The sequence below is a fragment of the Myotis nattereri genome, assembly GCF_964212035.1.
Source record: "Myotis nattereri genome assembly, chromosome: 12".
In the NCBI taxonomy this organism is placed as follows: Eukaryota; Metazoa; Chordata; class Mammalia; order Chiroptera; family Vespertilionidae; genus Myotis; species Myotis nattereri.
The window spans coordinates 77,262,835-77,281,348 of record NC_138087.1 but is presented as its reverse complement, the minus strand read 5'-3'; the positions used below and the strand labels follow the sequence as shown (position 1 = coordinate 77,281,348).

General features: G+C 58.2%; 3 protein-coding genes across 6 annotated transcripts in view; all 3 read left to right on the top strand.

Annotated features, from left to right (window-relative positions):
- Positions 1–3,661, top strand: part of EEIG1 (estrogen-induced osteoclastogenesis regulator 1) — a 34,238-nt gene extending 30,577 nt beyond the window's left edge. The window contains exons 9-11 of the mRNA XM_081102940.1: positions 30–151; positions 247–316; positions 989–3,661. Of these exons, the coding sequence (XP_080959066.1) occupies positions 30–151; positions 247–316; positions 989–1,034 (238 nt within the window). The 3' untranslated portion in view covers positions 1,035–3,661. The remainder of the gene's footprint in view (positions 1–29; positions 152–246; positions 317–988) is intronic.
- A 1,380-nt stretch (positions 3,662–5,041) lies between these two features.
- DPM2 (dolichyl-phosphate mannosyltransferase subunit 2, regulatory) lies at positions 5,042–8,678 on the top strand. 2 transcript variants are annotated; one of them, XM_081102939.1, is made up of 5 exons: positions 5,581–5,712; positions 5,871–6,084; positions 6,302–6,391; positions 7,174–7,276; positions 8,029–8,678. In XM_081102939.1, exons 2-5 carry the CDS (start codon positions 6,082–6,084, stop codon positions 8,085–8,087), a joined length of 255 nt encoding a protein of 84 aa, XP_080959065.1. In that variant the 5' UTR covers positions 5,581–5,712; positions 5,871–6,081; the 3' UTR covers positions 8,088–8,678. The 2 variants fall into 2 exon arrangements, with proteins under 2 accessions (XP_080959064.1, XP_080959065.1); XM_081102938.1 differs by having other exon boundaries at positions 5,042–6,084.
- Positions 8,679–10,348: 1,670 nt separating this feature from the next.
- Positions 10,349–18,368, top strand: PIP5KL1 (phosphatidylinositol-4-phosphate 5-kinase like 1). 3 transcript variants are annotated; one of them, XM_081103747.1, is made up of 11 exons: positions 11,067–11,111; positions 11,957–12,160; positions 13,327–13,377; positions 13,553–13,707; positions 13,921–14,045; positions 14,521–14,555; positions 14,641–14,696; positions 14,933–15,045; positions 15,326–15,479; positions 17,135–17,886; positions 18,183–18,368. In XM_081103747.1, exons 1-10 carry the CDS (start codon positions 11,082–11,084, stop codon positions 17,400–17,402), a joined length of 1,191 nt encoding a protein of 396 aa, XP_080959873.1. In that variant the 5' UTR covers positions 11,067–11,081; the 3' UTR covers positions 17,403–17,886; positions 18,183–18,368. The 3 variants fall into 3 exon arrangements, with proteins under 3 accessions (XP_080959872.1, XP_080959873.1, XP_080959874.1); XM_081103746.1 differs by having other exon boundaries at positions 10,349–11,111; positions 17,135–18,368; XM_081103748.1 differs by lacking the exons at positions 11,067–11,111; positions 11,957–12,160; positions 14,521–14,555.
- The last annotated feature ends 146 nt before the right edge of the window (positions 18,369–18,514 follow it).

Sequence of the window (18,514 nt, the reverse complement as noted above, 5' to 3'; positions counted from 1 at the left end):
ACTGTGTGACTCTACCCGCCCTGCTCCAGGCGGAAGAAGGACTCGGTGGAGAGCCACCCGACCTGGGTGGATGACACGCGGATCGATGCAGATGACATCGTGGAGAAGATCATGCAGAGCCAGGACTTCACCGACGGCAGCAATGCTGAGGGTGAGCAGCCCACGCCGGGCGGGCTGGGGGGCCGGTGCCGCCGGCTCCAGGGGCTCCCGCCCTGCTCAGCCTCCGTCCCTCCTGTGTTCCCGCAGACAGCAACCTCCGGCTGTTTGTGAGCCGCGATGGCTCCACCACGCTGAGTGGCATCCAGCTGGCCAACAGGTAGGGATGGAGGCTCGGGGGGGTGGCTCGGGTGGCCATGGGAGCGTGGCCTGGGGCCAGCACCTCTCTCTGAGCCTCAGTTTCTCCATCTCTCGAATGGTGTGGACCTGGGACAATGCTCCGGGGTTGGCACTGAGGGTGTCAGAGGCAGCCTGGAAAGTGCCTCGCACAGAGCTGGGCACAGGGCGGCAGCTTAATAGTCTTTATTTTGGACCCTGCTTTCCCTTCCTCCTGTGTCTGGGAACCCCTCACCAGTGATGATGTATTGGACAGGTGTTTATTGAACACCAGGCACTGAGTGAGGTGCTGGGTATAGTCACAGACCGGGGGGTGGTAGGATCAAACGCTGCCTTGAACTCTAGTTTATAGAAGGCCAGTGCCCTTTTAACCATTTATTTATAGTGCGCCTGACTCACTGAACGAACGAGTGGGTGGAGGAGATTCCCACGTGCAGGGCTGTACTGCAGGCTCTTCCCCCTGTTCCTGCGGGCAGGGTGGGAAAGTGCCCATTTAACATCCAGAGCCAGAGCTGGAGGAGAGCTTGGCTGGGCTGCCCAGGGCCCCAGACCTGCCCCCTGGTGCTGCTCTGCTGACCCCTGCTGCCACGGCTCAAAATTGCACCTGCCATCTCCCCCTGGCCTCCTGGATGAACTGATCTGTCTCTTCCCACAGGGTCTCCTCTGGGGTCTACGAGCCAGTCGTGATTGAAAGCCATTGAGGAGCCGGTGTCCAGGCTGGAGAAGGGCCCTGCCTTTGCGGGTGTCCAGATCTGTGTCATTCCACGAGGGTCCTTCCCCTTTGGATCACCATCCACTCTGCATCTCATCTGTGCCTCCTCCATTTACTCCAGCCCACTCCTGCCCCAGTGCATCATTCCATTGTCCTCCCATCCATGCTGGGACCTTCCTGGCCTAGGGCCTGGGCACCACTGTGAATATTCTTCTCTGAACCACTAGAGGGCAGGCCCATGAAGTAGGTGGGCAAGGCCAAGATGGCCAGGACGCCCTGCTGGAGCCCCACCTGGCCCCTCGATGAGGACATGCAGCTGCTCCTGCACACGCGGAGCTGCTTGTGGCCGAGGGGCCTCTTGCCCTGTGTCCCCACTCACTCTAGGAGCACCAGCTCAACCATGCCCTGGCAGGGCTCTGTTCCATTGCCCCCTTGCCCTTGGGGGCCAGTTCACCCCCAGAATCCTGCCACTGTGGCCCTCTGACTGCTTAGTGCTTCAGCTATCCCTTCCTTGTGCCCTGGGGGACCCGCTGGCGGCCTCCTCCTGGGAGCCAAGACCTCAGACCCCTCCCACACTCCAGTTTGAGACTCCCTCCCCCAACGAATGTTCTCCTGCTGCCCGGGCAGCCTGCACTTTGCACATGCTTGTGTCCAGCACAGCCCCACCGGCCCTCGCCTGCCCTCCCTCTGATCCCTTCCTAAGGATTCCTGGGCACTGCCTGCTGTGCAGCCAGCGGCCCAGCCCTAGCAGCCCGGCTGGAACGTGGCGCCACCTCTCCTCCCTCCAGTTCGCTGCCGCTCAGGCCTGAGAGCCATGCTGAGAAAGGTCTGAGCTTCGAAGATGGTTCCCCTCTGCCCAGGGCTGGGCCCTGAGCAGCTGGTTTCTTGTAGAAAGCCAGGAAGGTGCCTCCCCAGCCCTTGGAGGTCTGGGGCTTGACTGGGCTGGGCAAGCACCACCCCTTCTCTCTCCCCTCAGGGTCAGCTGGCCCAGGCTGAGGCCACTGCTGGAGGGGCAGATGGGCTGGGACTGGACCAGCTGGAGCTGGTTTCCTGACCCCCAAAGTCTGAGCCCTCCTCTGAAAGCTTCCCCTCTCTGGGCAAGGGGTCCTTTATGGGGGTCTCTGGTGGGGAGCAGTCTGGCCCTGCCCCTGCCCCTCACTGAGCCTCTGCTCTGAGCACTTTCCTCCCTGTCCTCGTTACTTGCTTGAAGGTGGTGCTGGCTGCCAGCCAGGCCCGGACAGATCCCCTGCCGCTCTTAATTTCACCCATTTTTGTATCAACCCAGCAGGCTGGTGTTTACCCTACACTTCTTTTTTTCTCTTTTCACCCTTCCTTTTTTTGGGTTCGAAGTTAGGTGTTTTTCCTCCTCCAGGTGAGGGGAGGTGGTTCTGTTCTCTGCCCCGCCCACTGACTGGTCCCAGCAGTGCTGGTGATCTGGACGGGGGCGGGTTACTGCTGCTCCCTCTGGTAGGGGTGGGAGTGAGGGTGTCCTCCCCAGGCTGGGAGGGTCCTTGTCCTTCTGCCCCAGCTGGCAAGAGTTGGAGTCTTGGTCTTGGAACCTCCCAGCATTGGGCCAGAACATTTCTAGGATTTTGTTGTTTTTAATCACCTAACCCTTTCAGAAAATGAATGTTAGACGGTGCCTGCCGAGGCAGGATGGAGCGTTTGCTCTGGCTGGAGAAGGCTCTGGTCAGCTCTGTGGGTCCCTTCCTGTCCCGTCGACACCCGGCACTTTAAAAGGGGATTGGCTGCACTGTCTCCACATGTAGTGACCCCCAGAAGATGGGGTACCGCCCTTCCCCCCTGTGTCTGCAGGACCTCAGCCCAGTGGGAAGGTGTATTTGGTGTCTGATTCAGTTCTGGGGCTTTTGGGCATAAAACAGCTGGCTTCGGTGTTGGTGGGGAGACTCCCCAAATTAGGAACCCCAGCCTCACTCCAGATGAGGTCTGAACTTGACAGTCACCCCAGGAGACAGAGCCTGCCACATCCTCCCATGCCGGGCCCTGGGCCAGGGAAATTGGACTGCGAATTTGGCTATAACCAAATTAATGTTGGCTGGAGCTGGAGGCCTAGAGCCCTGGCCCCATCCCCACGTGGGAGCCCTCCGGTCCCCTCAAGCTCAGTGACTTCCCACTAGGCGCCCATAGCTCCTAGACTTAAAATTCTATAGAGAGAGAGTGAGAGAGAGGAATATATTAGAGATATTTTTGGAAAGGAATTGGTCTATGCAATGTCAGTTTGGAATCTTGGAAGACAGTTTAACGTTTTTACTGGGAGATTTAAAGAAAATAAAAATCTACAATATTTTTAGGTTATTATTTTTGGTCTTTTGGTCACCCCACAAACTGACCACATGGCATGATCTGCCAGGATGGAGAATGTCCACGTTCTTCTCTTGAGGGAGATGGGGGGGGGGGGGGTGAGGGCTTTTTTTTTTTTTTAATTCCCCTCTTTTCTAACAGAATGTTGCCACCACCACACCCTGATTCAGTGGGCTGTGTTTGTATCTCTGTCCCAGCTTCTACTGTAGAAAATAACATTGTAAAGGGAAATCAGCCTAGTGTCAGTGTCTTGGTTTGGGGGGATAATTAAATGTTGCAGTTTTGTTTATGGCATATTGTTCTTATTTATTTGTTTTGTCCACTTGACTTTGGGGTCAAAGATAGCATCAGATGGAAGCCAAGTGTGATGCTTTGGGGGATGGAGAAGTAAGTGGCCAGGCTTCCCCAAGTCCTGGCTGAAGTCACGATTATTACCACCTTTATTACACCAGAGTGCAGGGGAGGGAACTGAAGCCCACAAGTGTGGTTTCTTTCCAGTCTCAGGTCTAGTGAGTGGCAGCTCTGACCTCAGAGCCCAGTTCTAACCACTGCTCTACGGGCCTCCCGGCACTCGGGTGTCCTCTAGCAAGTGTGCCCGGAGACAAAAAGCTATCCGTTTCTCAGCTGCAAATGAGGTTGTGGATCAAATGAGAAAGTTGGGTGTATGGCATGACCTACGGGAGGTCCTAAGCATGTCCCCACCCTGTCTAAATTTCCAGGCCTGGGCCCCTCGCTTCCTGCCCCGGTTTAAAGTTACAGAGGAGTCTGCACAAGCTCTGAGAAAGACAAGGCACCCTGGACCTTTAATGAGCTCAGAAGTGGCAGGAAACCTCACTGGCTTTGGACAAGCCAGGAGGAACCGGACTACCAGGCCTCATCCCTGCCGCTGCATTATCCCCACCCCTTCTCAGGGCTGATGCCCAGGAGGAGCCCCTGTAAGCCCTGGAGGCTGATTCTCAGTCGCCTTCCTCCGTTCAGTGCACACAGGGGGAAGGAAACGCTGGCGCTCAGCTGAGCCCGAAGTCTGTCCTGAGACAGAGAGGGAAGAATTGGGCTCTCGGCCAAAAAGGGTCGCTCCTTTGGAACACAGTTTGCTAAGTGAAAAATGAGACTGCTCCTGCCAGCTTTGGGAGGGCAGTCCCCATAGTCAGAGAGGGGCTCAGACAACCCAAAGAGACAGCTGCTGCTAGAAGGAACATGCCGGGTTCAGGCCATGTCTCTAGGTGCCTCACCCCCACCTCCCCGATGCTATATTCCAAGGTCCAAACAGCCACAGAATCTTAAAGCCGGTTGGTTGATTCAAAGCTACTTTGTGCGAAGCCCCTTTCTAGGCATTGGCGATACAGCAGTGACCACAGACTCCACCCTCAGGGAGCCCAGAGTCAGGGGGGCCAGATCAAGTTAATCGGATAATAAAAATGTGGTGACAGCCCTAGCCGGTTTGGCTCAGTGGGTAGAGTGTCAGCCTGCGGACTGAAGGGTCCCAGGTTCGATTTCTGTCAAGGGCACATGCCTAAGTTGCGGGCTCGATCCCCAGTAGGGGGCGTACAGGAGGCAGCCGATCAATGATTCTCATTGATGTTTCTATCCCTCTCCCTTCCTCTCTAAAATCAACAAAAAATATGTTTTAAAAAATTTAAAAATGCGGTGACAAGAGTCATCATGGAGACGCATGGGGCTGTGGAGCACAGAGGAGGGAACGAGCCCTGTCCACCTGATGAGTGCGGAGCAGCTAGCCCCCGAGGTGTGGGAAGGCGGAGTTCCAGACCCCAGAACTGGAGGACGCCGCAAAGATCAAGGATGAGGCCCCACCTCCCCCTGCTCTCGAGGAAAGAGCCTCCAAGCCTGGGCGGGAGCTGCAGACGCTGCCGAAGATCTGTCTGGGCTGCTGCTTGGCGGTCGCGACACCCAGGAGAGGCGGGCGGTGAGGAGAGGGAGGGTCACCCTGCCTCATCCCTGCAGCGAAGGGAGGATAGGGAAGCAAGGGGGCCTCGATGGGGGTTTCTGGCCGGGAGCAGTCTGGCCCAGCCCCTGCCCCTCACTAAGCCTCTACTCCGAGCACTTCCTCCCGACAGCCAATCGAAACCCTCCCCATCCTCCCGACAGCCAATCGAAACCCTCCCCATCCTCCCGACAGCCAATCGAAACCCCATCCGCGGGCTCGGGCCAGCCCTTCCTCCTCCGGGGCGTGACCGTTCTCTGTATCCTCCCTTCCACAGACTAGTTAGGGTCCCGGGACCAGGAAGTAGGGCCCTAGGTTCCGGTGTTGGCTTCGCCTCCGACTCGATCTGTGATCTCCTGCAAGACCTCGCCCCTCTCTGAGTCTCATTTTCCCCACCTGAAAAGTGAGACTTCTGCGGCTCCCTCCCCCCCCCGCCCATCCCGCTCAGGCCTTGGGACTTTGGGATTTTTAGAAATGGACTTTTCTTCTGGGGCGGGTTCGACAGGGCTGAGGCCACGAGTACCGGTCAGTCCGGATTCTCAATTCGGTCCCAATACCTAGGAAGATTCAGGAACAACTTGTCCCACCACGCTCTTGAGAAACTACATTTCCTGACATGCAAAGGGAAGAGGCGGCGCCTGCCTTTCTTGGACATTGTGGGCCTGGGCCGGCGTAAGGACTACGATTCCCAGCATGCCATGCGGCCGAAGGCCAGAAGGGCCCGGATCCGGAACCGGATGTGGCTCGGTGCTCCGGTGTGGAGCGCGGGGCAATGGTGAGCCTGCGGTGGGATGTCGGGGTTGGGGATCCCAGGTCTCTGATGGAGACGGGGCTTGGGCCATCGAAAGCCGGATTGCTCTCCCGCCGGCTCATTGTACGGATGAAAACGCCGAGGCCCGGCACTCTGTGCCAGCGTAACAGGCTGCGACGCCCCCTCCGTTAGTACACCGAAGTGGAGTCGCTTCGTCAATTGAGCCCTTCCTTTTCTCCAGGCCACGGGGACGGACCAGGTGGTGGGACTCGGCCTCGTCGCCGTTAGCCTCATCATCTTCATCTACTACACCGCCTGGGTGATCCTCTTGGTATGTGTACTTACCCGCCCCCTCTCGCCTCCATTCATGGATCTTGCAGCTATTATGTGTCAGGAACGCTGCGAGGTGCCTTACCCGAATAGCTCATGAAATCTCCAGAATAGCCCTACAAGGAAGGTGCTACTGCCGTCCCCGTCTTATAGATGAGGAAGCTGAGGCTCGGGAAGAAGGGTTGAGGCCAGGGCCATATCCTTAACTGCTACACCGATCCTGATCACTGATCCTGATTGGCTCTGCCTTTGATGGGAGGGCTAGTCCTGGTTATCCTGCTGGCGCCTGGGCATGATGGGTCCCCATGGATTTTGTGAGGGCCTTAGGATTTGGCGGGGGGGGGGGGGGGGGGGGGGGGGAGGCGGTTGTTTCTGCTTAAGAAGGGCAGTGCGTTTGGAAGGCAAAGTCTTGCAGAACTTGGTATCCTTTGGAGAAAAATGTTAGTAAAGAAGAGCTTGGAGCCCAGGTTGGGAATCACTCCAGGCTTCCTCATGTACCCTTTTCCCCCGTTAGGCTGTGAGGGTCTGAGAGCAAGCCCTTTATCCTGTTCCCTGCCAGGTCCCCAGCACTAACTTAGGGCAAGTGCCCAGTAAACAACTATTAAATAAATGAAGGAAGGAAATGACCCAAGGCACCCAAATGGCCATCGTCTTAAAGAAAAGCAAATGCTGTCCCAGTGGTTAGAGTGGGGTCAGCCCCTGAGATGGGGGAGGTGGATGGTTGGGCTTGGGGGTGCTGGGCAAGGCGGGGAATGCTCACCAGAGCTCTGCCCTGGATGCCAGCCATTCATCGACAGCCAGCATGTCATCCACAAGTATTTCCTGCCCCGAGCCTATGCTGTTGCCATCCCACTAGCTGCTGGCCTCCTGCTGCTCCTGTTTGTGGGTAAGTCATCATTCCCGTGAAAAGGGCATTTGGGGAGGTTGGGGGGGGGGGGTCATGATCCTCTCCCACCCCTGACCTTGCTGGACATCTACTTAAGGCTCCTCGCCTTCACTTCACCCTGGGGGTTTTCCAGTCCATCCCTCAGGGCTACAATCACTCTTCCAGATGCCTGGGGCTCACTGGACTCTACTGGGATGTCTCCCCTTTTCCTGCTCCCTCCACTACCACCATCATTGCACTGCTCACACCTTAATCACCTCTCACCCCCTTGTCACCCTGGCGCGTGACTCCTGCACCTCTCTTGTCTCCCCTGGTTTAGAGTGTGGGCGTGCTAGGACTGTGTCTTCATTATTGCTGTGTCCTCAGCTCCTACTTAGGCCATGGCACTAAGCTGGTGCTCAAGAAAGTGGTTTAGATGGGTCCACAATCACATGACTGGATGATGGAGTGGGTGGGTGAGTGGAAGCTAGATGTTGAGTGGGTAGGCGGACAGGTGGTCGCTGGTGAGAGGGAGAGTTGGGCGGATCTTGTATCCTGTAGAATCTGAAACACTAAACGCAGCCAATGGCTGGTGGTAAGCACTCAGGGATGTTTGTTGAATGAATGTGGGCGGATGTGTGGTTTGATGGATGACTAGGGAGATGACCAGGTGGCCTGGAGGATGGTTGGGGAGGTTCTTGACCCCATGTATGGGTCACTCTGCCACGCCGTGCCCTGGATCTTACCTGGCCTTTCTGATCTGTATATTCCAGGGCTGTTCATCACCTATGTGATGCTAAAGAACCAGAAGGTGACCAAAAAGGCTCAGTGAGGGCCCGGCGAGGATGCGGCGGCCTCCCTCTGGTGCATACCAAGGGCGGGCCACACAGGACCTGTGCAGGACTGCAGCCCCTCAAGCATGGCTGCCTTGCAGACACCCTGGGGATGGAGCTGTTCAGGACTCACCCTGACTGACCAGAACCCCCACTTCTCTTCTGCTCACTCTTCCAGAGCCAGGAGGAAGTACCTGGAACCCCCTCTCTCCCCATTCTGCCTCAGGGCCTGAGAGATACTGGTCCTCCCTACCTCACTTTCAGACCCCCTGTCACTTTTTCTTCTGGGTTCCACCCTCTTGCCTCAGTTTCCCTCCCGTCACAGGCTCGTGTTGGAATTGGCACGTTTTAAGGCATCGCGTGGCCTCTCCCGCCGCATGTCCTTTTTCTCCGCGAAGGCAGCTTTCTCGGGTCTGACACAGCCAGGGACTCCCCAGGACTTCTTGACCTGGAAAGCTTAGGGGGAGGACCAACAGGCCTTGGGACCACTGGGCACACTGGGCCCCCAGATCTTCTCATAGGGTCCCAGCCCCTCAGCCCTCGCACTGGCCCCCTGGGGAGAACGGAACAATAAACGTTGATGGTGTGTTTTTCTCTGTGCCATCCCTGACCAGGGGAGCTGGGCTCTGGGGGCTGGAGAGGGGCTGGGAGCTGGTCACTGCATTGGTCTCAGGTCAGGAGACCCTGGTTTGTGCAATGAGTACCTCAGTGCCTCCTGGATCATCCCTGTGCTGGACACACGGTAAAGCTGGAACTGGGACAGGTGTTCCAACCCCTGCAGCTCACGGCTGGGGAGTCGTGGAGGCATGGCCACCTGCCAGACCCCACAGCAGCCTTCAGCACACCTCCCCTGTGTCAGCCCAGCCAGCACGCACTAGTATTTTAGGGACCCTCAGCCCAGTCCCCTAAAAGCCCAAACCTATTGTCCATCTCTCGTACCAGCAGCCCAACTTAGTGTAGCGCTGAGCCAGGGTAGAGCTGGTTCCACTGTGTTCAGGTTGATTAATCTGGAACAGGCTCTGCCCTAGCTCCCCAGCAATCCCTCTGGACAGCCAGCTCTCCCAGTCACAGTGCCTAACGTAAGCCTCCATCCATCACACCTTGAATTTTCACTCTTCCTCCAGTTAGTGGCGGTGTCATTTTCAGAACAAAGGCCAGCTGTAGGCTCACCTGTCCTGCCCTCTCCTTGTCTTCCAGACCAGGAAGAGCTGCTCACCTGGCCCTGATGTACTGCACATGCACCAGCCACCCACCTAATGTAACCATCAAATGTAGTGGCACCTCAAATTCATCCTGTCGTCTGAATTCTCAGACACCCCACCCCCAATCTGGCTCTCCCCGCCCGCCCCCCATGCCCTGCTCCCTCTCATGACTGTCATTATCCTGTGTCCCTGACCCCAGCCAGAAGCCTTGGCTTTCCTCCCTGCCTCCATCCACAAGACCCCAAATCCTGTCAATTCTAACACACACCCAGCCACCTCTGGGTGCAAAGCCACCACTGCCCTAAATCACAGAGGGCTTCCTTGTCCTCTCTGCGCCGCCACCCCCCCCCCCCCCAGATTGACTGAATGACAATCAGTGACCTTTTTGAGACATCTGAGCAGCCCTGGGCAGTATGGCTCATTTGGGCATCATTCCATGCACCAGAAAGTCGCCAGTTCAATTCCCAGGCAGGGCACATGCCCAGGTTGTGGGCTCAATCCCTGGTGAGGGGTATGCAGGAAGCAGTCAATTGATGTTACCCTCTCACATTGATGTTTCTCTCCCTCTCTCTCAAGATAAAAACTATTCTTAGAAAAAACAACACTAAAAACATTTGAGCATCTTTCTCACTCAATGCTTCTCCGAGCCCCCACGCCTCTCCCTACATGGCCAACAAGAACCTGCATTGCTTGCCCACTCACTCCACCCACTGCCATGCTGGCCTTTCGTTTCCTGGGACTCACCGAGGCCCTTTGCACATCCCACTCACATTGGTTCAACCTAAACTTATCAAACACCATACCTGGCGCTGGTACCCCCTTCTAGGAGGAGATTTAGTAAACAAATGAACAAGACAATCTGACAGGAAATAAACAAGGTCATGTGATCAAGAATGAGGAGCGGGGCCCAGCCGGTGTTGCTCATTGGTTGAGGGTCACTGTTCAACTCCTGGTCAGGGCACACACCCGGGTTGTGGGCTCGATTCCCAGTAGGGGGCACACATATAATCTCGACCAAGGTGCAGGAAGGAATATGGAAATGGAAGTCTGAGGAAAAGGATTTCAAGCAGAGGGAACAGCCCCGAGGCGTGGGAGTTTTTGGTGGCCAAGGAAGAGCGGGAATCCCTGTGGCTGTGCGGTGGGTGGAGGGAGAGTATATTGGGGTGGGGCTGGAGAGTGGGCAGAAGGGCCTGGGACCACGGGGAGGGGTGATGGCTTTAAGCAAGAGAGTGACATCACCCAATTTTATGCTTTCAGACATCTCACTGGCAGCTGTGTTCCTCTCATTGACCACTAAACCCCGGGGCCTACACGGCTCCTGGCCCATGATGTGTGATGAAACACATGTGTCGGGTAAAGGCATGCCCCCGACTCCGTGTGCGACCCCGCGGGCTGGTGGTCATTCTCTCTCTAGACCTTGGTTTCCTCACCGAAAGACGGGTTGATGGGAATTTCACGCCCGAGTGGGTAGGGGAACTGTATCTAGCGCACCCCCCTCCCCAAGCGGCGCCCGAGTCCTCCACCCCTGGGGAGAAGGGGGGTGTCCTCCCTCCCAGGGACCTGACACCGCGTCGCGGCCCCAACAGCCCTGCACCGCTGGCCGAAGGATGCTGCAGCTCCGGGGGCGGGACCAGCAGGCGACTGCCGGAGACTCCAGCTCCGATTGGGTGCCGCCGTGAACGGCAACGCGCGATTGGTCAGTCCAGAAGCAGGGGCGGGGCCTGGCTCCCGCAGCCGGGTGGCGGGGCGGCTGGGGATGCGGCCAGAGCCCGGGAAGCTGCTGCGGGGGCCATGGCCGCCCCGAGCCCGGGGCCCCACGAGGTAGGTGCGGACCCGAGAGAGGAGAGGAGAGGGAAGGGTTAGTGAGTACGAGCCGGGCCTCCCCTCTCCGGGCGGGGTGGACACACCCCCATCCAAGCTCAGGAGGGGTCCACTGGGCGGCGACCAGGACACGCCCCACGTGGGAACCGCAGGTAGAAGGGAAAGTCTGGCAGGGATCCCCGAGAACTTGTTCAGTTTTTTCGCAGGGAAAATGGAGATGATAGTAAAAGCTTCTCCTTCGTGGGGCTGTTAGGAGGTCAAGCTCTCAGCCAGGGCTGGTCACAGGGTGGGTGCCCACTACGGACGGGACAGCGGCTGATCTCAGCTTCGGGCTGATCTTCCGGGCTGGCCTGGAGGGGCTCAGCACAGATGAGTGGAGTACTTGGTGCTTGGCTGAATCCCTTGGCATCACGGCTCCTATCAAGGGTCCCTGTGCACAGAGCTCACACTCAACAGTAACCGCAGCTATTATCCGCCGCGATGTTATAATTCTCGTTCTGCAGATGAGAACACCAGGCCCGAAGGTTAGGTGACTTACCTGAGGCCACACAACCGGTGAGAGGATGTCTGGGGCCCGGTCTGGCTGCAGAACTGCCTGCTCTGACCTACTGCTAATGATAACCATCACTCTGTGTTGGATGCTGACTGCACGTCAGGGGCTGTGCTGCCCCGCATAGCACCTAGTGAGCTGGGTACCAGCATTAGCCGCATTTTATAACCGAGGAAACTGAGGCAGAGCGAGCTAAGAGGAGGGCTCAAAGTAGTGGAGGTGGCACTCATACCCATGTCTTTCCCCTCTGCGATGCTGCCACATGCTCAATGCTTCTTGTGCCTTCTGCCACCAGGTCCTGGCCCCCTCTCCAGAGGCCGGAGGCAAAGCCATCACCTCGCGTTCTGGCCGCCGGGGCCTGCTCTGGCGTCTGCGAGACAAGCAGCTGCGCCTCGGCCTGTTTGAGATCAGCCCGGGACATGAGCTGCACCGGCTGACGTGTATGATGCAGGCAGGGCTCTGGGCTGCCACACAGGTCTCCATGGACCACCCGCCCAGGGTGAGTGGCCAATCTGCTCTATGCACCGATGGCAAGACCGGACCGCGGCCCTGTTTTGCTACTGAAGAGTTGGGGATCGGAAAGGCTATAAGGGGAGGAAATCAGGGGTTTGGTGCAGGGAGGGAGGGACAGTCTAGGCTTGGGGCTGAGGCCAGGAAGCCAGAAAGTGCAGGATGTGTTGGGGATGTGAGGAACACCCTGACCCGGGTAGTAGCTGTGTAACTCTAGGTGGGCCTCTGCTCTCTTTGGGCATCAGGTCCCCATCTGTGTAATGTATAATGACTTTGGGGGAGGGGGTTGTATGCGTTAGTCTCTGAGGCCCCCACCTCTGCCAGGGTGTATGGTTGAGAAGGGACCTCACTCCACCCCACCAGCATGGCCCGTCCTCCCCAGAGCTCAGGCTGGGGCCAGGCTGGCTCAGCAGAAAGCGTTGCCCAACTGCAAGCTCAGCAGCTGGACAGGCCCAGTGAGCATGTGTGTTGTTTGTGTGTGCGCGCGCACAGTGTGACCACATCCCATAGGCACAGGGACCTAGAGGTCCAGGGAGAGTATAGGAGCCAGAGGGCATCTTCTAAATCTCATCCTCTGCTGAAAATCACAATCTGACCTCAGTACCTGCTGAAAATCTCCCATGGCTCCCCAGTACTCATCAGGGCCTCAGGATCAACTGTCCAGCCTCATTCACCCTCCATCCCTCCCTTACTCAGTTAAGCCGCTCGGGCCCTCCTTCCCTTCCTGGTGACACCAGCACAGTTCCCACTGCTAGGAGCACCCTCCTCCTCCTCTCCACTGCCCGTCAGATTTCAGCTTGCAGGTCACCTTCCCCAGGGAGCTCTCTCTGATCCTGCCCCTCCCAGGCTGAGTCAGGCAGGCCCCTGGCCTTCAAGGCCATCACCTTTTATTCGGATGACATGCAGCTGCACTCAGCCAGGGGGTGTGTCTGGGCGAAGGTGCCAGGTGCTGGGGACCCAGCTGTGGAGGACTCATGCCCGGGACCTGCCTCAGTCCCTCTCTCATCCTCCTGCAGCCTGGGAGGGTCTGCAGCCCCCACCTGCCCAGCTCAGGAATCAAACTGGGGGAAGGGGGAGACCAGGTGTGGCCGCTTGGAGATCCTGGGGCTGGCAGGGGGCGGGGACTTGCTCTGAGCCTTCTGCCCCTCCCTGCAGGGTCTGCCCACTGAGGATGACTTTTCCGAGGTCCTGACCCAGGTACACAAGGTAGGAAGCCTCAGGCTGTGCAGGGAGGGGCGGATGCCATCCTAGTTCCCTCTCCTCAGTTCCCCCATGTACGGCCTTCCAGAGGGTGTGGCTCCCTTGACCGTCCCGCACCAGGGCCAACTGCACACACCGGGACCCCGGTGGGCACTAGGGGGCTGCTCTTCCTCTCCTGCAGGGCTTCGAGCTGGGCACCCTGGCTGGCCCTGCCTTCGCCTGGCTGCGCCACTCCCTAGGCCTGGCCGAGGAGGACTATCAGGCCGCCCTGGGGCCCGGGGGCCCCTACCTGCAGTTCCTCAGCACCTCCAAGAGCAGCGCCAGCTTCTTCCTGTCGTGAGCGGGCAGCAGGGGTGGGGCAGGGTGGGAGTGGTGTCCCAGGGTGGAGGGTGGCATTTGGGGAGAGAAACAGAACAGCCAGGTCAGAGGAGAGACTGAGGGCGAGGGCCTGGCCCTGGGGAGACAGAGCCACACATGGACAGGAGGGTCAGGGGGCCTGTGGGACCCTCCAGCCGGGCCTAGAGTGACCTCTCCCTGCCCCCGCACCAGCCACGACCAGCGCTTCTTCCTGAAGACCCAGCGGCGCAGGGAGGTGCGGGCGCTGCTCGCCCACCTGCCCCGCTACCTGCAGCACCTGCAGCGGCACCCGCACTCGCTCCTGGCGCGGTTGCTGGGTAGGACGGGCCAGGGACCTGGCACTGGGGGGGGGGGGGGGGGGCGAGGAGAGGGGTTCAGGGAGTGGGGATGTTCCAGGGGTGTGGGGTACCCGAGCCTAGCCAGGTGGTTGGGCCTGGACTAGAGGCGGATCCGACTGCCCGCAGAGTTCGGTGCAGGGCGGTAGGGACAGGGAGTGGGCAGGTGGGGCGGCGGGCGGGGCCCAAAGGGTGGGATTGGGGTTGAGATTGGACAGTCCTGGGCAGGGCATGTGGGCGAGGCCATGCCAGACCCGGCATTTCTGGGGCTGAGTCTAGAGGTGGATGGAGTCGCCACCACCACTCAAGCTGAGGAAGGGGTCTGGGGGCGCAGCTGGAGGGACGGGCTCGGATGCGCCGGCACTGAGGAGGCGTGGCCTGGAGCTGGGACCAGGGCCCCAGGGACCCCGGACGGCAGAGTTTGGGGCCCCTCACCTGGCGCCCTGTCCCCTTCCAGGAGTGCACAGCCTGCGGGTGGCCCGGGGCAAGAAGGTGGGTGAGGCCAAGGCAGGGGCCGGGCCGGAGGGGTGGCTGTGGGCGAGATCCTGTCCTTCCTCACTCCCTACCCCGTCCCCAGAAATACTTCATCATCATGCAGAGTGTCTTCTACCCCGCCGGCAGCATCGCCGAGAGGTGAGTTGGCCTCACATGCCTGGGTCCCGTCCTGCTGGGAATGTGCCACCGGAGGCACCCACGCTCCCCAGGTAGATGGTGAACCCGAGGCCCAGGGAGAGAGGATGGGGTTGTGCTGCGGATCTGGACAGTCACCAGTGGAAGCTCCTGTCTTGTTATTACCTGGGAGAGTCCCCGTGTGTCCCAAGTCTGTGGAAAGCTGAATTCTGTTGTGTCCCCCAAATCCTTGCCTCCAGGTATGACATCAAGGGCTGCGAGGTGAGCCGCTGGGTGGAGCCGGCCCCTGAGGGCAGCCCCCTGGTCTTGGTGCTGAAGGACCTCAACTTTCAGGGCAAGACCATCGACCTGGGTGAGCCGCGGAGCCCTCACTGCCTGCTCTTCCTCCGTTCGGGGTGAAGTTGGAGGGTGTCCTTGGCACAGCCCCCTGTCCACGTTGTTAAGAACCCAGATTCGGGTTCAAATCCCAGCTCCACAATTTAGCAGCTAGTTGGCCAAGGCAGATTACAGAGGAGTGTCCTCATCTGTGACATGGGGCAGTAATGACACCTACCCTTTGGGGCAGGTGGGTGTGGAGCCTCAGCACTGCCCGGCCCATGCCGGGCACTCAGGCGGTGTTGATGCCCCCTCAGGGCCCCAGCGGAGCTGGCTCCTCCGGCAGATGGAGCTGGACACCGCCTTCCTCCGGGACCTCAACCTGCTGGACTACAGCCTCCTGGTGGCCTCCCAGCACCTGCAGGAGGACGAGAGGGGCCCAGGCGGCAGCCTCATCTTCCGCACAGCCAGGTGGGCCCCCACAGGGACACCGGCAAGAGGGAGGTGATGGGAGATGGAGAGACAGACAGGCAGTGGGTGAGGTGGGGACAGAGTAGGCAAAGACTTGAAGACTGGAAAGCGCAGTGTGTGTGTGTGTGTGTGTGTGTGTGTGTGTGTGTGTGGAGGGTGGAGGGTGGAGGGTGGCGGGGGAGAAGCCAGGCTGGCAGGTGTGATGGGCACAGGCGGGCCACAGCAGGAGAGAGAACGGGTGAGGGTCAGTTGGACTAGGGCTTCAGTCTGGATTCGAAGACTTTGCCCAGTTTTCAGGTTTCAGACCAATGTAATCATCTCAGAGAGAGCGCTTAGCGCTTCACCCAGTCATTCCACTTCTAGGGCCCGAGGTCATCACCAGTGGCACCAACATCATGTTGACCTTCCTTTGTAATAGTAACTGTCACTCCTGGCATGCTGACCATGGCCTCATTAAAGGGGGCTTACTGCCATTTTAGAGATGTGAAAACAGGCTCAGAGGAGGGAGGTGACGTAGAACGCCTTCTGAGGGTTCATATTAGTACTTGGCTATTTTTTTAATTCTTTATTGTTGGAAGTATTACATATGTCCTCTTTTCCCGCCAGTGACATCTCCCAGCCCGCCCCCACCCCCTAGCACAGGCCTTCACCATCCTATTGTCTGTGTCCATTGATTATGCTTCTATGCAGTACTGGGCTGTGTAATTGGATTTCAATCCAAGACCCACTTTTGCGGTGGAACATAATTATGTAGGGTTAAGACAGGCACGTTAAGGTAATAAGTTCATTGATCTGGTGGGTGGAAAAGAGGAGTGAGAAAGGACACCCACTCGTCAGCTTCTCATCCCCACCCCTTACCTTCGATGGGTGAGCTTGAGCAGAATCCAGGATAAGGGCTCCCCAGGCCCTTTGGCTGGGCTGGGCACATCTTGACCAGAGTGTGCAATTCCTGCCAGACGCCCCCCTCCCTACCCCGCCCCAAAGTCTGCCCATCCAAGCTAGATCAGCTTCTCCCTTGCCCTCTACCTCCAGCTGGTACTTAAATCCCAGCTGTATTCAACCAGTAAGTCCGAGTTTGCATATAATGGTTGTTATATTGAAACATTCTGTGCTGGCTGGTAAATAGCCATTGTCCCAGCCCCAGCCCCCCCAGTTCCCAGCCCCTCATTCAAAATACCTGCCCCCACACAGGCGTGCCGGAGGCAGCCGGTCAGTGATTCTCTCTCACCATTGATGTTTCCATCTCTCCCTCTCCCTTCCTTTCCTAAATCAATAAAAATATATTTAAAAAAAATACGCCTCCCCCCCATCTCCATCTCTCCATCATCCCTGTTACCTTGGCCCCGCAGAAGATACCAGCGCCCCCGACTGGGCTTCTAGACCGCTGAGTTCTGATTGGTCGATGCCTGGGCGGGACTTGCCTCTCATTGGCTTATTTCCCAACTGGCTACTGATTGGCTAGTGCAACTCTAGACCATTAACTACACTTAGTTGATCGGACTTCACGGGCCTGGCGCTCAGAGGTGTGAAAATGAGCCAGGGAAGCACAGGGTTAGGGCAGAGCGCCACCCAAGGGCAGCCTGGCCACGCTCACAGGGTCAGTTGGCTGGAGCCCCTGAAGGAGGTGGTAGCCTCCCCCCTCTGTCGGCCCCTAGGTCTGTGCAAGGGGTACAGAGCCTGGATGAGCCGGGAGCGCAGAACCTTCGGCTGCTGCCTGATGGCCCCAACGCCCTTCACATCTTGGACGGCCCGGAGCAACGCTATTTCCTGGGCCTTGTGGACCTCGCCACCGTCTACGGGCTCCGCAAGCGACTGGAGTACCTGTGGAAGGCGCTGCGCTACCCCAACCGGGCCTTCTCCACCGTCAGCCCGGCTCTCTACGCCCGTCGCCTCTGCCAGTGGGTGGAGGCGCACACCGAGTGACCGGCGCGGGGCCGCGCTCTCCCCATCTGGACAATGGGCACAGGCCCGGAATGCATGTGCCAGCTTGGTCGGGCTCCCCCAGCCTGCTGTTCCTCCAGCGGGCCTCCAGAGGGCAGCATTCTCCAACTAATATGACAACCTTAGTTAATGGTGATGCTGTGCCTGGATGGTATTTTGCCAGGGACTCGCCATATTAGCTCATTTTATCCTCAAAAAAAAAAAAAAAAAAAGCTATTATTCTCTTTTCACAGACCATGAGATGGAGGCTCATGGGGTGAAGGGACTGAGCAAGATCACTCAGCAGTAAATGCTGGAACCAGGACTCGACTGTGCCTTTTGGACTCAGGAGCCTGTATTCTTACCAGCTCCCACAGCCCTGTCCTCATGCTCTCAGAAAGGGGGGAGGCTGAAGGCTCCAGCCCAGGCCCTTTGTCATACAGATGGGGAAACCGAGGCCCAGAGATTTTAAGGGGCGTATGCACAGGTAAGTGGCAAGGCTAGCCCCAGAACTCCAGGCCTCCCTATCCCTTGCCCCTGGCTCAAGGAGGGCCCTTTAAGGATGCAGGTAGGAGAAGGTGGGGTATTGAGGGGCCTGCAGCTCTGGGAAGCACTATGTTGATCTTGAGTAAGCTCTGCCCTCCTCTGATAGTCACTTTCCTCATCTGAGAAATGGGGGTAGGGGTGGTGGGCAGACCAAGGGCCCTTGCCAAACACACATCACCAGGAGCAGAGAAGCAAAGTGTCTGCATAGCCCCTGACCATTCCTTCTCCCTCCTCCAGGAGACTCCAGCCGGCCTCTGACCTCAGTCCAATCCGACCATGCCCAATCCGGCCTTTCCTCTAGTGCTGCTCTGGGGCCTATGTGACCAGGGCAAGGTATTAACCTTCTCTGTGCCTCCGCGGTCTAATCTGTAAGATGGAAGGATGAAAATGGACCTCATTCACGCATTAAATATTTATTGAGCATCTGCTATGTGACAGGCTGGGCTTTGGGGACCTGGGAGTGGAGCACAGATTTCACCTTCACAGAACTCACAGCCTGGGGTGGGGGTGGGAGGTGGTGACAAAAGCGGCCTGGTGTAACAAAGCCTTGTGGAGGACCATGGGGCCAT

Excerpts from the sequence above, each read along its gene's own strand:
- DPM2 (XM_081102938.1), top strand. Across the intron at positions 6,392-7,173 it reads CCGCCTGGGTGATCCTCTTG|CCATTCATCGACAGCCAGCA; the intron begins GTATGTGTACTT and ends CCTGGATGCCAG. Across the intron at positions 7,277-8,028 it reads CCTGCTGCTCCTGTTTGTGG|GGCTGTTCATCACCTATGTG; the intron begins GTAAGTCATCAT and ends TGTATATTCCAG.
- PIP5KL1 (XM_081103746.1), top strand. The coding sequence starts at position 10,626 with ATGAAACACATGTGTCGGGTAAAGGCATGCCCCCGACTCCGTGTGCGA. Across the intron at positions 13,378-13,552 it reads TCCTGACCCAGGTACACAAG|GGCTTCGAGCTGGGCACCCT; the intron begins GTAGGAAGCCTC and ends CCTCTCCTGCAG. Across the intron at positions 15,046-15,325 it reads GGGCAAGACCATCGACCTGG|GGCCCCAGCGGAGCTGGCTC; the intron begins GTGAGCCGCGGA and ends ATGCCCCCTCAG.